Source organism: Acanthisitta chloris, unplaced genomic scaffold, assembly GCF_000695815.1.
Source record: "Acanthisitta chloris isolate BGI_N310 unplaced genomic scaffold, ASM69581v1 scaffold3231, whole genome shotgun sequence".
In the NCBI taxonomy this organism is placed as follows: Eukaryota; Metazoa; Chordata; class Aves; order Passeriformes; family Acanthisittidae; genus Acanthisitta; species Acanthisitta chloris.
The window spans coordinates 59,117-76,024 of record NW_008657493.1 but is presented as its reverse complement, the minus strand read 5'-3'; the positions used below and the strand labels follow the sequence as shown (position 1 = coordinate 76,024).

At 43.1% G+C, this 16,908-nt stretch overlaps 1 protein-coding gene across 1 annotated transcript in view; it reads right to left on the bottom strand.

Moving 5' to 3' along the window:
* The window catches only part of KLHL29 (kelch-like family member 29), a 73,355-nt gene that overhangs the window by 12,249 nt on the left and 44,198 nt on the right, over nucleotides 1-16,908 (bottom strand). The window contains exon 7 of the mRNA XM_009084722.1: nucleotides 8,063-8,256. Within this exon, the coding sequence (XP_009082970.1) occupies nucleotides 8,063-8,256 (194 nt within the window). The remainder of the gene's footprint in view (nucleotides 1-8,062; nucleotides 8,257-16,908) is intronic.

Below are 16,908 nucleotides of genomic sequence, written 5' to 3'. Positions count from 1 at the left end.
AAAGAAAAATGAGGAAACCTTTCCTGGTTTTGCTCTCCTCTCTCCAAGTTCTCAAAGGCACTTTTAAAGTTCATCGTCCCCCAGTACGTGTCTCCTTCTGAGCAGTAAAGCACAATTATCCTCTGCCGAAGCCTAATGGAGTTACCGTGAAAGCTCCACTGTTACGTATGAAATTAAGATGTCAAATTGCTTAAGAATTTTGAATTGCTGCAAATTGTAACTCGGGTGCTTCCCATGCCTGTGCCTCAGCTGAGTACAGAAGAAACCCATAGCACAGAGACCCCCTTAATAATATCCAGTAGTTGATTCTCTTTCATATTCTACTTTTGCTGATGGGAAGGTCACCCACATAATACAGAAGATTTTTCTGAGACCCGATTTCTTTTTCACCTTTATCTGTCTCATAAATTCACCTGCATTTTAATCTTCAGATGTGTGTATCTCCAAGCAGTTCTGTATTTTAACAACAAACTGTGAGGTTGGAGTTGGAAATTAAGCAAGTCTCTTATTCTCAGTCAAGTTCAGATTTTCTGAGGATTCTTTAAAATCCTTGTGTTGGCTGTGGCATTATTAGAAATATTAGTAAAACTACTCATAAATTATTGAATAAAATAATTCTAATCTAATTAGTTGGCTTGCCCGTATGCTGCTAGCATGCCATATGCACATTATTAAATATAAGCCAGTTGGGCTGAAATTTCTCATGATGATGTCTGTCTTGATGCGATACAGTTTTTTTAATCAACATTTCTGTGAAACCAATCAGCAGTGTCTGGGAACAAAAGATGGGAAAATACATTGTTTTGTTTGAGTTAAAATAAGCCTCACAACCAGTTCTCTAAGAAGCAAGGGCCTAAGCCCTTCAGCTCAGCCCTTTGGGGCATGAAGCAGACGTATCCTAGAAGGCCAGCCTGGTTTAGGGACAAATAAAAATTCTGCATATGTAGCTGTAAGTTAAACTCTCTCAAAAAATCTGCATTTTTATATGCTCAGAAAATGTTGATCCTCTTGTAGCTCCAACAGAGAATCAGCCTGGCCACAGTCCTGCAGGCTTCAGCCCCTGCAACCTCCTCCTGAGTGTGTGGAGCTGGGGGCAGCACACTGGAGAGGAGGTGTGATATCATCTTTACTATGCTCTTACATCTCTGAAAACGTCCTCTACATAACATTGAAGGGGTTTATATGTTCTTCCCAAGACTACGACCGTGTCCTTTTATGAACACCGAAAAAGATCAACCCTGGCAGCTTTAGCTTGGGATTTGCTTACCTCTTGCATGATGTGTTGTAACCCTGAGGTTCTTGTAAAGCCACCTTATTCCATTAAATATTTAACAGAGATGCAATTTGACAGGAGTTAAGCAAAAGCTGATGAACATCTTCAGAAGATAGATAATCTCCTTAACTGAGGTTTGAACTGGTTAAACTAGAAGGAAAATAATGGTTTTGTGGTGTCTGCTTCTGTCCCAGGGTGGTCTGTCTCGGTTCATCCCACCCCATGTTGGTGTGTGCCCACAGGGATATATGGAGATGCAGCACCCATCACAAAACCAGACAAAACATGTTCTCAGTTAAAGTTGGGCTCTGATTATGCTGAGTATCTACAGGCATATGTCAAAAAACCATGGCTGTATTAGGAAAATGTCACTGATCCTTGGGAACAGATGGGAAGAAACTAATTCATCCAGAAAATAGAACAAGGAGTATTCAGTTTCTTTGCAGTGCCACTAAGCCACTATAATTCATCAGAAAGACTTATCTGTCCCTAACAACCCCGCTCACATCCCTTCCAAATCAGACTTGCATATGTGACATTTTTTCTACTTAAGACACTCATCTGAAATTTTCCACATTTAATTATCACATCTTCTTGGTTTTTTTTCTGATTAGCACAGTTTTGCAGGAGAACGAAACTCTTACATTAAAAAGAAAAAAGAACTCAGCCCCCAAATCTCACAGGAAAATTATTTGGGGCTCCCTCAAGGCAGAAACGACAGCTTCTCAGGGGACTGAATCACTGACTTCACATTCCTTTTTGTTAAAGAACGAGAGGGAAACCCCTTGGTTATTTTTATAGAGACTTTTTTTTAAATTTTCAAATAGGCAGTCTGATATTCTTTTTCTTCCTTTTTTGAAGAGGGAGTTGTGTTTGGTTCTCATAAAAATTTCAATACACCTCCTATCTGTTGACTTCTTACTGCTTTTGTCTTTAGATACAATTTCATCAATTGGTATCAAGTAAGTCTGAGACAGAGAAGAAGAGAAATCTCTGCTGTTTCTTTCAGGAAGGGAGAAGTGCACAGTGAACTATCTCCTGATCCTGATGAAGATATGGCAGAAGGGCACGAGGGACATCCCTCCAGAGACAGGTAGAGAGGAAACAGTGGGTTTTATTTTTGTTTTGTTACTATGGAGACAGAAATTGTTCATGGGTACAGGGAGTTTGGAAACCTCAAACCATCATTCCTGATACCTAGGTGTGGATGACCACCTTCAATCTTTACCCTTACTTATCTCAAGTGCTACTCATACTCTTGCTATGTTGTTGCCTTTTCCAGGGCTTGGTATCCTTATGCAAATTCTCAGGAGACTCCAATTTCTGTTGCTTTCATGTCCTTAACATGGTCATAGTGCAAGGCAGGTGGCTGGGGAGCCTAATTTTCCAAAAGCATGCTCTGTTTGGGCTTTTTGATCAATGCTACTGAGTGTGAACATGAGCTTCTGCGGGTCAGAGGCTTCTGTGGGATACAGGGGAGCCACTGGTTATTTCACAAGACTCCCAGAGAGAAAGAAGAGAGGGGAGAGGAAGCATGGAAACAGAAGCAGCCTCCTTTCCTCTCCAAGGTTCAAATGCTGGGTCTGTTGGATACAGTAATCCATTTCAGGCTGGAAAATCTTAAATGGGATTTGTCCAGGACAGCAAACACACATGAGATTAAAAGGCAGAATAAATGCAAATGAAATAATAGATAAAAAGTTATCTTGTCTCCAAGTGGATAACATTGGACATCACTCTTCTTTGCTGTTGCTACAGGAAAATACACCTGTATTTCTATTCTGTGACAGGTCATTGCAGGAAGGTGTGTGCACTCCTCGACAATCCTTGAGCTGGAGGTGTACTTCACATGGGGCTGTTAATCTGCCCCTCACTTAGCTAATTAATGCTCCTCACTTAGTAAGGACAACGTGGGTATGTTCCATGGCTCTCGTATCTCTCGGTACATTACATTGTCAAGCAGCACAGTTCTGCTTTCCCTTCCACGACTGCTTAAAGATTTTAGGTTGCCTTCCAGTAATGTGCTCGGTCAGAGACTGAAGTGGCATTACAGTGAATGGCAGCAGCACTTCATATGGAAAAAGGTTATTATAACCAAGCGAGTTAAAGATTTTTATCGTGAGGAAGGAATGAAAACATGCCACCAGTCCAGGCATAACTCCAACCAAATTGTCTCCTGGCCGGCATGGGAAGCTGGGGGGGGCGTGGATGCACTTGATGAAGATTAGAGAAAGGACACTAGGTAATACAAATTAAGCCTGCTTTTAATAGTAAGTGCCTCTTCTCCTCCTTGAATACTATGCAGACAATGGCACAGTCATGGATAGGATAACGTCCCACAGCAGACAGGAGACTGTGGTCTAATCCTTAGCATAGTTCCTGAGGCCCAAGTGCTGACACTGCAGTGAACAGTGGGTCTTGGATGTCAGCCCTTCTGGCTTGGTGCTCTCCTGTGAGCTGATCTCTTCCAGCTACCCAACTGACCATCCAGCCCTGTGGTTTCCTCACGGACCCTCGAGCAAACCCTCCTTGGAGACCCCAGAGTTGAGTGTCCTCACTTGCAAACACTACACTTTGTGTACGTGTGGTGTGGATGGCCTGTGCCAAAGCAGAAGGCTCCACCTGCCACCGTGGGGCAGTTTTAGCATCAAACTTATGGGCACAATGTTGATGAATTGAAAGGAGTTGGACAAAGCACAGCTACAGAGATGAAGCAGAGGTAGGAGTGAAAAGGAGGACATCTGACAAAGGGCAAACACAAAAACACTGATTCTGCTGGCAGATAATGTGTATGGGAACACACTGAGAAGTGGAAAAATCATTCTGAAGGAAGGCTATGGCATATACAGAGGAGAAATGGGTGGGACAAAGGAAAGTAAAATTCAAGCTTACTAGTGGGAAAACACTAACAACTACTCATGGGAAGAAAAATACACTGAAGGATGAGATGAAATGCTCATTGCTGTGGGACTTTCAGGTGAGAGCCAGACAACCCCCCATACAAGTACCAGGGTATTTGCCTTGGGATAGGGCCAAGTCATATATCTGATTTTTCTTGTAAAGTCAAAAAATAAATTTATGGGAATTATTATGCATTTTCACCAAAATAAGCCATGGGACAGTGCAGTAAAAATGTGCAGATGCTGCTAATGCTGTTTGCCAGATATGTCTTGCATTCTTGGCTCTGTGATTGTCCCACTTTGGTTGGACATTTAACTGCAGGAGTAAACAGTACGGTGAAGAACCAGATACTTGGATTAGAAATCAGAAATACTCACAGAACTTAGATCTCTGTTCTGCAGTTCTCACCAGGTTTTAAAATTTAATAGTGGTGATAATTAAACACTGTTTTCCTTACAATCCAGAAACATTAATAAAAACTTGTAATTCCACACTGACTGTTCAGGGTATCAAAAAAGGTGTATTTTAGTGCCCTGGCATGATGGCACAAAGTGAACTAAAAGACAGTGACAAGGTAATTAGGCTTACTTACAATCCCTGACTTCAGCATGTCTATGGCCATCTTGTTAAATAAAACAAACCTCAGGAAGCTGGACATGAAATGCATTTTTAGCACAGCTATATAGGGCAGGCTGGCCAGAAATGGAAAGGCAGGGGCTGCAAGTACGTAGCCTGGGTTCATTTACTCTTGTAGGACTTTGTTTTTTACAGCTAAAAACACAGAAAGGGATCTGCAAGGTGGTTTACCAAAAACACACAATGTGAAAGCCTTACAAGGCTTCATTATCCCAGTAACACCAAGCTGTGGGCTGCACTGCTGCAGGAACATCTACCAGTTCCACAGGTGGGGAGGATTGGTGCAGGGCAAAGGATGCAGCACTGAGAAATACCTTCTCCTCTCCAAATATGGATGTGTGTAATCAACACCTGCCCGAAGGCTAACACAGCATCCATGTGCAGCATGTTGGCAAGCCTAGTGTCATGTCTGCTGCACGCAGGCATCCACGTCCCAACACCTCCTGGCAGGGGAAGGCTAAAGAATAAATGAAAACTGGGAGTGAATTCACTGTATATTCCTGGAAATTAAGGCCAAAGGCAGCAAGGGCTGAGCTGCATGGACTTGCTATCAGTCCTCAGTCTGTATCTCCTCTGCACGGGCAGGATGTCAGTACCCAGCCTGCTTCTCCTCCATTCAGACTAGACAAAACGGGACCCTCTCCCTTGCCACGATTGATACCAGTGTTGCCTTGGGTTAGGCTGGCATAAGATGCTTTGAAAGAGATGGACCTTTGGGTTGAAATGTTTGCCATCCTGGTTCAACTCACTATCAGAACATATCACAGTGAACTGAGACAGGTACTACTGCTCTAACAATCTCCAGTGACCTTGGCTGCTTTCAATACCTACATCTACTGTTGCATATCTGAGCATGCTTGAGGCATTTTTAAATAAACTGTTGTCCTATTTGAGGTCAAACAGGTTTCACTGATCTCTGGGGTGACCTTATAACAATTCACCATCAGACATCTCCATTGCCTTAGCTCAGAGGAACACCTTAAGAATTCACAAATCAACTGAAAAAGGCTCTGAGGCTGTCAGGGGCACCCTGGCAGTGATCATAGCAGGACTCATCCCAGCTCCATTTTACAAAAAGCACTGCAAGGCTCCATCTACCTCCTCTTTGTTTTAGACTGTGTTGTATTTGATGTTGTATCCAGTTCTTGGAGGATACTTTACAAATACAGGTGATGCTATGGTTTTTGTAGAGCTGGAGAAATTAAAATAGATTTCCAACATTCCCACTGCCTTTTAGTGAAGATCAGAGATCATATCAGTTCAGTTTCCCAGACATTCTCCATGGGGGTATCATTTTTCAGACTGTGTTATTTTACTTTATTTGCAAGTAAATTGACATTACACATTACTCAGCAAAGAACTCCACATGTTATAGTGCATTTCATGTCCTCAACCTAACTAATTAACTTTACTTACACCAAGAAAACATAAATACCATTTTTAACTTCACCTGTGTCTTTCATGTATTTTAGCTAGGAAATAATAGGACACATCCATTAGAACCATGGGTGACAAACCAAACTCTGGATGGTTTCGGTGATTTTTTCCCAAGCACGCATGGTGTCGATGCTTGCTAGACAGTATAACGAGCTCAGGGAATGATTTCTTAGCTCCTGTGGCACTTGTACTATTATGGTAAGGAATAGGAACACATCTTTGCATAATGCATTCATTTTTGCAATATGCTGTGAGTCCAGGAAAACCTCATACTGTCAGTCAGTGGATTAAATGAACAGCAGCAGCGGTAGCCACGTGATGGAAAAAGCCAGGCAATAGGGTTGTTTGTGCTGCTGTATTACATAAACATGACTTTCGCCAGCTAACGCTCTCCTGCTGGGTGCTTCATGCTGCATCATATGCATGTCATGTTATGTTAGGCTGCACACCAACAGCAGGGAAGGGAGCTGGAAAGCAGACACACTGTCTGTGCAGGGGAGGCTAAAGCCATGGTGTACCAGCTTCTCATGACCTACTAGGGAACCCCAAGAAAAGAGTCATAATCATTGTAACAAGCTACAACAAAAAGAGCAGCTTATTCTCATTTTTGGAACATGCTTAGGCCTTACTTGAATACCTAATGACTGTGCTCCTACAATTTCTTACTTGCTATTCCTATTGCTTTATGGCTTAATAATGAGAAAACGATTTTTTACAAAAGAAGCACCTCATGTCACAGTTTCAATGGGACTAAGAGGTTTAGAATGGTGAAACGCTGGAACGGGTTGCCCAGAGAGGCAGAAGATGCTCCATCCCTGGAAACATTCATGGTCAGGTTGGACAGAGTGCTGAGCAACCTGATCTGGTGGAAGATGTGCCTGCTTATTGCAGGGGGCTTGGATTAGATGACCTTTAAAGATCTCAAACCATTCTATGATTCTATGACCTAGGATGTGAGAGCCAACCACTCCACAGCAGCTTCTCTGCAATGCACTGTTTCTTTGGCCACTGAGTGCAGCCAGCCCGAAGGCTGCCCATGGCTCAGTACAGAACAGGCAGCCCAGGTCAGCTGTTATCCTGCAGTAATGTCCTCGTGAGGCTGAATGCTAAACCCCATTTCCAAAACCAGCCTAAACACTCAGGGTGCAAATGGCCACAGGAAGCAAATAACTTGCAAACTTCTGAGTGCTGTCCTAATTTTGAAAGGAAGTTGTCACCTCTGACATTGGAAAATTTAGCTTCTTGTCTTGCTCTTTACTCAGTAAAATGTTTGGTGTGCTCAAGGACATCATAAACTAATAAACACAGTTTTAATAAAGTATGTCTTGAAGATTGTCTTGAAGCATGTATGCCTGTGGACGCCACTGATAAATCCCAATTCAGAATGACCATCACTTCCCACAGGACAGGCAGGATTTTAACAAATCCATGAGTGATAAACCAATACCTGATCAGTGTTGTGGAACAGCATGGAGCAACACATGATGCCAGCATGAAGTTTCACTGCACTTTGAGATTTTTTTGGACCTAAAAATTGCTAATTGTTCATACCTAAAAACTGATTTCCTTTCTCCTCTGCTTCAAACTCATCACTTCTAGCTGGTAATGAGCTGTATTAATGAGTGACAATCGCTGTCAGTAAAGATCAGGATAATTGCCTCTTTGGTATAATATCCATGCATCCCTGCCAATATGTTATAAACATATCTCCCCCACCCCTCCAACTCACTTGCTTTCTGCAAAGGCATTAAAACACCTGCAGCACAGAGATTCCCGCTGTAATAGAGGTTTACTCTGACACCACACATCCCTTACCAATCATCGGAGACTCTATAAAACTCCATGAATTAGTCTGAGGGATGTAGGACTGCAAGACCCCTGCGGCTCGGCCAGCTTCGTTCACCCCACCGAAGACGTAGATCTTGCCCCCACAGACGGTCGCGGCGGCCGAATGGACAGCCTTGGGCAGAGGAGCGATGGTCTCCCACTGGTTGGTTATGGTATCGTACCTAGGGCAACAGCAATCTGAGTGAGCTGAGGTGACGCAGCACTGGGCAGGACAGACAGGCAGAGAAACAAGCTGGGATATAGAAAGGCATCTTGACAAGCAGAAGAAAAGCAGAGGTGGAAATGTATTTTTTAACATCCTACAAATTCAGCCACTTGGTAAACAGTGTAATTAATGCTTTTTCTAAGCTTTTGAAACATTGATAGAGGCCCAGAGAAAGCTGGTTCTGTTTTCTGTATATGCTTCTCCAATCTCATTATAGTCCAAAATACAGAAACTCGGGACATCTTTGTTGAGATGTCTTCCACTGATTAATTTCTTTTAATGAGTATGCAATAAGACTATTCTTGCAAACCAGTGCAGCAATATCCAATAGTGACTTCAGGCAGGCAACTGTAAATATACTTCGGTTGTTCAGTTTGTGGAACACATCTCACCTGCAACATAATGCAACACGATAGCTCTTTCTACTCTAGTTAACTGACCAGCAATGCGTTTTTTGTGCCAGAATAAGATAATTCCTTTTAATTTTCATTGTGCAGACCAAGCTACTATGCTTCATTGCAGGATGCTGTGAACATTAATGCTGGAATAAGATTTCACCATTGCATTCACATTTGACATGAAGCAAACAGAAAAGAATATGCATGAAAGTGCTAAATTAGTTTTAAGGTCATCAGTATCTGATTTAATTAAGCCATTGACCATAAGGGATGTGCAGTTAACAATCCATGGATGAAGATTCATTTTCGACACTATCACAAGTACAGGCGTCCTTTTTTTTTAAAGATAATGTGGCAGGGATCCAAATAGCTGCTCTGAAATGAGTCTTGGAGACAGTGGAGAATAATGTGATTTTTAGCTTTCTATATTTCCATGTAATGACACATGCAGTCAAATAGGAGTTTCCTGCACAGTGATTTTTCAGAGCTGTTGACTGCCAGGACAGGAGCCCTCATCACCCATTCAGGGCTTTCGCTCTTAATAGCAATGATAGGCAATATGCAAACACAAAATGAATCCATGGCCATGAACCCATCTGCAAAAAATGATTTAGCAACTCCCTCTGTAATATGTCCCTCAAATTCTCACTGCCCAAACCTGGAGAAAATAGAAGGGAAGAATGATTCAAATGGTGGAAACAGCAGAAAATAATGTGCTTAATGAAAATGCACTAATGAGTTTCCAAGTAATATAACTGAAAGTAATTAACACACTCATAAAACTGAAGCAAAAGCAAGAGGGAGGCAAACTTTAACTAAAAAAAAAATTAGGAAAGTCCCTTATAATGAGCATGGAGAACTGCCTTGTACAATGCTCTAAATTAGTTACAGAGAAATTAAATTCATCTACAACAAGTGATCAAAGGGGAGAAATATAACAAGATTAAACAACATTGTGCTGGGAGCATTCAAGGCAACACACCTTTCCTGGGCTGATTCTTAATGTCTGGTACCAAATCTGAGCCTGCAGATGCGTTTTGACTGCACAAGCAGCTCCACCAGGTAAGGCACTGTATGCTGCATCTCCTGCATTTGCCCACAGCACTCAGAGCAGCACTCACCTCCACCCAAGCAGATATGCAAAAATATCACATAATATAAACAGTTTTATGCACTGTTTTTGGGATACACTTTGCTAATTCATCTACTGCAGTAATTGGTACTTTAATTCTTGATGTCTTATTAAAAGCTGGTTAAGAAATTGGTTATAATTGGTTAGAAAATGGTAAAAAAACCAGAGCTGAGAACTGACCTCATGTGCCTTCTTTCGTTCCTTCTCTAAGATAAATATTCTACCTGTCACTTGATACGTATTTTCTCACACCATCCACTCTGACTTAGCACCAGGAGCATTTGTGGCCAGCCAAAGTGGTCTCAGATGGGGCAGTGAGCAGCCAACTGCCTTTTCTGTTGCTAGCAGACATACCTGGCAGACCTCAGTTCCCATGATGACTACGTTCTCGCCAACAACTTTCTGATTGTTCTAATATGCTTTAGGGAAGAAGGGGTTATATCCTTCACATATGCTGGAGGCTGAGTGTGGTTGTGGATCACATCCATAGGAATACTGGAGAAAGTCTCAAATTACACAAACAACCATCTTTTTTTCCTGGATAAATTTCCCTATTGCGACCTGAGGTCCCCCAGATCTCATCTTCACCCACTTCCACTGATCTCCATTTATGCTCTACACTGACAGAACTGATCTTTCTTTCTCCTACTGTCCCTCATCTGCCACTGGGAAACCAAAAATGACCAGTCTCACTTCATCTGCTGAAAGCCAGGGTTTCAAATCTATTGGATATAGGTGCATGTGGGGCAGCTTAAAAAAACCCACTTGTCTTTAGGGTCATTTGATTAAAAAAAAATCAGTGAACTGTAAAGCAGGTGGAAACAAATCCTTGTTCACATAACATGGGCATCTAATGTGGGTTTTACTTGGGCTGCTCAGTGAAGCAACTCTCTTAAGTGCATGCCTACCTTACCCCTGAGGCTGAAGAAGCTGATGCCTTCAAGGCTTCCTGCTAGGTGTCCATCAAGTTCCTCCATCCCTTGGGAATTTATTCCTCTGGTTCATTCCCTCCTTGCAAAACTGTAGACCTGATTTCTAGTCTCTGCTTTGCTTCAGCTTCCACCCATCAGGAAGTATGTTTTGGGTTTTTTTACCCTGTTGGTTTATAAAGCTGTCTGCTATCAAATCCCTCTCACATATGGACGTGCAGAAAATAATAAAGCCTTCTATGGAACAAACTAAGCAATCTAAGCTCCTTAAGTCTCTGCAAGGCAGGTTTCCATCGTTTTGGTCTATCTCAAATCAACTCTTAATGTGTTCACACAGGGATTTGCACCAGATTAACTAAATTGGTTTAGAAATGAATGAAGGTGAACCTTTGTAACCTTCCAGGACAGAAAATACTGACACCTGCTTTACCCCTCTGCCCTAAGGCCTTTCCATTATCTCTGGTGCTGCCATCACACCATGGCCACTGGTGCACATGGGGCTCCTCAGCTGCCTGTCACACTGGCCTTGCTCAGGGCCCAGCAGGGAGGGAACTGATTTAAGGAATAATCACTTTGATCTCTTTCCATTAGTCAAGCTTTGCATTTGAATCCCCTGTTTGAAGCTGTAGATGGAGACATAATGGGAGCTGGCTTCAAGCCAAGCAAAGGTTTTTCTTCCCTCTCCTCCACTGCTCCCTTCAGTCCCAGTGTGTCCATGCTTGTCCTTGGCTGTGGGCCCACCAAGCCCATCCAATTTGCTGTACTTGAAACTTCAAGGACATCTCCTTTCACATGACTGACTCCTGGCTAGCAGTCCTTGCATGCTACAGACTCACATGTGGTTTTACACACGTGCCCTCACACACCTTTCTCTGCCCCCAGCGCAGTCCCTGCAAGCTGCCAGTCCATGGCCCTGCTGTGCTCAGGACATCAGGCTTTCCATGCATGTAGGATGTGTGTGTCCCCACCAGCCACTTCTCTTGCACTGTGCACAGTGATCTCACCCTTGTGCTGTCACTAACTTCTGGCTTATGCATTATTTACATATATATATATAATATACATGTATATACATATTATATGTGCATACAAACAATGTATATATGTATGTGTATGTATAATTCATATGACACGGTAAACAATCTGAACCCAAAAGAAAATACAGCTCAGGCTTGAAGAGAGCAGACATGGAGACAATCTTGCTGGTTTCCACAACACTCCACTCTTAGGATTTCATCCATGGGTCTGATCTTCCCCTTCCTTCCTTCATTTCATTCAATGCCTCCTTCCTTGCTCCATCCCTACCACCTCAGTATTAACAGCAAGAAAACCCTTCATTTCAAGCTGTGCCATTCGCTTCACTGCCTTCTTAACTTTTGATCTCTTCAGTACCTGAAAACAGTAATTTTTTTTCTCCTCAGTCTCCTAATTTCTCTTCTTCTATCTTTAATAGCCATATGAGTATCTTCATTTATTCACATTTTAAAATCCTTACCTTGCAATCCTTATAGTCACTTAAAGACCGACCATTTCCATCAGTCCATAAGAAGCCCTTCAGTTTCTTAAGCATTATTTTATTACATTTGCAGGAAAGCTGCTATAGCTGTACAGTGTCATATTAAACAGCTCTTCAGATGACTCACATGTTTAAAATAAAAACAATGGATTACTAATTTTTGCCTTTTTTCTTTTCTTCTGACTGTTTTGAGGGGCTTAATAAACTATCCTTGGACAAGGCAATGCATTTAATTGTCTTAAGGAATCATAGAATCATAGGATTGTTTAGGTTAGAAAAGACCTATAAAATCATCTAGTCCAACCACTAGCCCAGCACTGCCAAGGCCACCACTAAACCACATCCCTAAGCACCACATCCACATGCCTTCTAAATACCTCCAGGGGTGGTGACTCCATCACTTCTCTGGGCAGTCTGTTACAATACTTGGCAATCCTTTCAGTGAAGAAATTTTTCTAATTGTCATAATATATTTTTGAGGAGGAGGAGTTACATCCTTCATATATGCTGGGGCTGGGTGCAGTTGAGGACCACGTCTATAGGAATACTGGAGAAAGGTTCAAATTACAAAAACAATTCCCCCTTTTCTGGATGAATTTCCCTATTGGGACCTCAGATTCCACAGACCACATTCTTCACCCACTTTCACTGGTCTCTGTCAGAACTGATCTTTCTTTCTCCTACCCTCTGTCACCTGAACCGGGAAACCAAAGACACCCCCAGGTCCTTTCCTCTGGGCAGCTTTCAAGTCACTCATCCCCAAACCTCTAGGGCTGCAGGGGGTTGTTGTGACCAAAGTGCAGGACCTGGCACTTCACCTTGTTGTTGCTGTTGTATGTGAAGTTGCTGAGGGTGCACTCAGCCCCCTCATCCAGATCACTGATAAAGATGCTGAACAAGACTGGCCTGAATACTGAGCCCTGGGAACCCCATGGGTTTCCAGCTGCCAGCTGGAAGTGACTCCTGGGCCCAACCATGCAGCTAGTTTTTTAGACACTGAAGAGTGCACCTGTCCAAGCCATGAGCAACCAGTTTCTCCAGGAGAATGCTGTGGGAAATGGCATCAAAGGCTTCACTAAGGTCCAGGCAGACATCAACAGCCTTTCCCTCACCCACTAAATGGGTCACCTTGTTATAGAAGGAGATCAAGCTGGTCCAACAGGACCTGCCTTTCCTAAACCCATGCTGGCTGGTCCTGATCTGCTGATTGTACCATATGTGCTCTGTGACAGGACTCAAGATGATATGCTCCCTCACCTTCCCTGGCACTGAGGTCACGTTGACAGGCCTCTAGCAACAGCCTTTCCCTCACCCACTAAATGGGTCACCTTGTTATAGAAGGAGATCAAGCTGGTCCAACAGGACCTGCCTTTCCTAAACCCATGCTGGCTGGTCCTGATCTGCTGATTGTACCATATGTGCTCTGTGACAGGACTCAAGATGATATGCTCCCTCACCTTCCCTGGCACTGAGGTCACGTTGACAGGCCTCTAGCTCATCTTCCTTCAAAGTGCAGGACCTGGCACTTCACCTTGTTGTTGCTGTTGTATGTGAAGTTGCTGAGGGTGCACTCAGCCCCCTCATCCAGATCACTGATAAAGATGCTGAACAAGACTGGCCTGAATACTGAGCCCTGGGAACCCCATGGGTTTCCAGCTGCCAGCTGGAAGTGACTCCTGGGCCCAACCATGCAGCTAGTTTTTTAGACACTGAAGAGTGCACCTGTCCAAGCCATGAGCAACCAGTTTCTCCAGGAGAATGCTGTGGGAAATGGCATCAAAGGCTTCACTAAGGTCCAGGCAGACATCAACAGCCTTTCCCTCACCCACTAAATGGGTCACCTTGTTATAGAAGGAGATCAAGCTGGTCCAACAGGACCTGCCTTTCCTAAACCCATGCTGGCTGGTCCTGATCTGCTGATTGTACCATATGTGCTCTGTGACAGGACTCAAGATGATATGCTCCCTCACCTTCCCTGGCACTGAGGTCACGTTGACAGGCCTCTAGCTCCCTGGATCTTCCTTCCAGCCCTTCTTATATATCAGTGTCACACTGCTAATAGCCAGTCACCTGGGCCTTTCCCCTGATTCTTAGCCATAAACACCCAACCCTGTCATTAGCATCATCAAACTCCAGACAATCAAAACACTTCCTAACATACAGGACTACCCCACTATTCCTTCTGAAGAGTTTAGAGCCATCCACTGCAGCACTCCAGCTGTGCCAGTCATCCCACCATGTCACCATGATGGCAGCTGTGTCATAGTTTTCTTGCTGCACAATGGCTTTCAGCTCCTCTTGTCTGTTGCCCATGCTGCATGCATGGGTACACTTCAGATGCATTTCAGTTGGACAATTGATCCTGCTGCCTTTTTCTGGGGAGAAGCCCTAATTCCTACGTGACCATGTAAAACAGTAGGTTCTGAAACAGTTTCTCAAGCATATAAAGCTTATTCTTTACACTGAATTTTTTAGACTGTCTTCGAAGTATGCACTGCCAACAAAAGTAATCTCCCAATTTTAGACAACCCTATTGCAAAAGTGCTGTCAGGTCAAGGGGATTCATCTTCTTCTGTCCTTCAAACAGATAATAACCACAAAGCACCCACATTTCCACACTTTTAGTCACATACATTGTCTTGTCAGCGTACGCAGGCTTCTCAGCTCTCAAATTGCATATATTACAGGGCCCATCCATTATCTAAAGACCTAGTTCGTGGATCCACTTCATTTCGCCAGCTCCCAACTCATATCTCAGAAGAAGACAGAAAGTGTAATATCCTCTCGCCTAACACCTAATGACTTGCTCCCTGTCACATGGAACCTTGCCAGAGGGGCTTGATGGAGAACTGCAGCCACACGGTTATTTCCCTAAACACTCATTCTAAAAACATAACTTTCCCTGAACATATACCCATGTACAGCCACAAAAATGGACTTATAACTCAGCCCCTCTGGCACATGCATATTGTTTTAAGATGAGTAACAAATGACTTCTATTCATCTATTTGTGATTGATAGTTCCATGATATTATCCATCAAGATGGAATTTTTGCTGCCTCCTTACAGACAAATGGCAGATAAAGGGTAGAGAATCTCAATACTGTTGAATTTGATGGGAAAACATCCACTGATTTTGATGGCACCAGAATTTGTGTGAGACTGTGCCCTTCAGCATCAATGACACAACCAAAAGCATGAAGAAAGGAGCACAGGAGCTGATGCCATAAATCATTAGGATTCTGGTGGTCCCTACTTGCTTTAATGTTTTGTAATGGTGAGGCAGATGTATGAGGTGCAGTCAGGTGGCAGCATGTATAGCTAAGGTGGTCTGACATTTGTTTTTAAAACATAGTGCTGTAAAGATGTATTTGTAAGATTGTAACCATTTAGGAACAAATATTATAATAATTCCATGAAAAACAGATTGAAGACAGAGAAAGCATTTTCTCCCAGTTTGCTTCTTGTTCTCTAAGACCCACAGTGGTGAGACACCCTATCTACTTCATGCTCTGGGGCTACTAACTGGTGAGGTCAGAGTAGGTCACTTTGAACCAGAGACATGCCCTTCACCATGCCAGTGAATACACGTCAAAACCTGGCCAAAGCTGGGCATGGTCACGCTTGGGATAACTGAGCAAGCAGAAAGCAAAATGTGGTTGGGAAAGATAAGCTGCATGTGCACCAGGGGAGGTGGTAGGTGGGTCCAGCGAGGGAGGTGTTCAGTGCCTTGCCCTTCACACTGGTGGCACAGCCCAGGACTGCATTGTATGTCAGGCCTGGATAAGCCCCTGTACCTCCATCTGACTGGATAACAGGGCTATAATCTCATATGCCTCCTATGAGGTGAAAAACCAACCAATGCCTAAGACTGCGTGACTCTCTAATCCAGCACTGAGAGGAACAATGCTAACTTCAGAGGTAAATGTAATTTTTGGCATCACCTGACATGGAGGATACGATCATATCACCTTATTATTTTTACACAGTGCTTTTGTAAGACTTAATAGAATGACAGAGAGGTTTCTCCCCTACTAAGGGATGATATTACAGTGTCCCATCAAAAGGAATATTTGAAGAAGAATGTGCAACCCACACAGAAATATAGTGGGAGAAGATTTTGGTTTCTTGTAGCTCTTGAGGAGGGTGGGGAGAAAGGCAGAGTCAAGAAGTGGGCATTCATTGTACATAAGACATCAGACCACTTGGCAATTAAAGTGATTTCGGTTTACATTTTAATGTGGTTTTTTTTCAAAGTTGCAACCCAAATTCAGAAAGGCTCATTGCTTCCGAAAATGGCTACAGTGATTTAAATTCCTGAATGCTGCCTTGTCCAAATGGGAAATGCTTTTGTGTGAAAAGACTTGACTTTGCTTAGCACAGCTAGGCGGGTCAGCTTCTCCTCACCTGCATCTCTAACAGCAGACCCTGAAATACCTTTTCCAAAACACACAGCTTCATGCCATCCTTCATTCCTGTCACCCCCTACTGTCATTTCAATACAAAGAATAAAAAAAAGAAACATCCCCAAACCTCTCTTATTTCCCAGCATAACTCAAAGGAGGCCATGTAGCACTTTTTCCACGGCTCCGTCTCACAAGTCACTCTATAGACAATAGCAGATTAATTATAA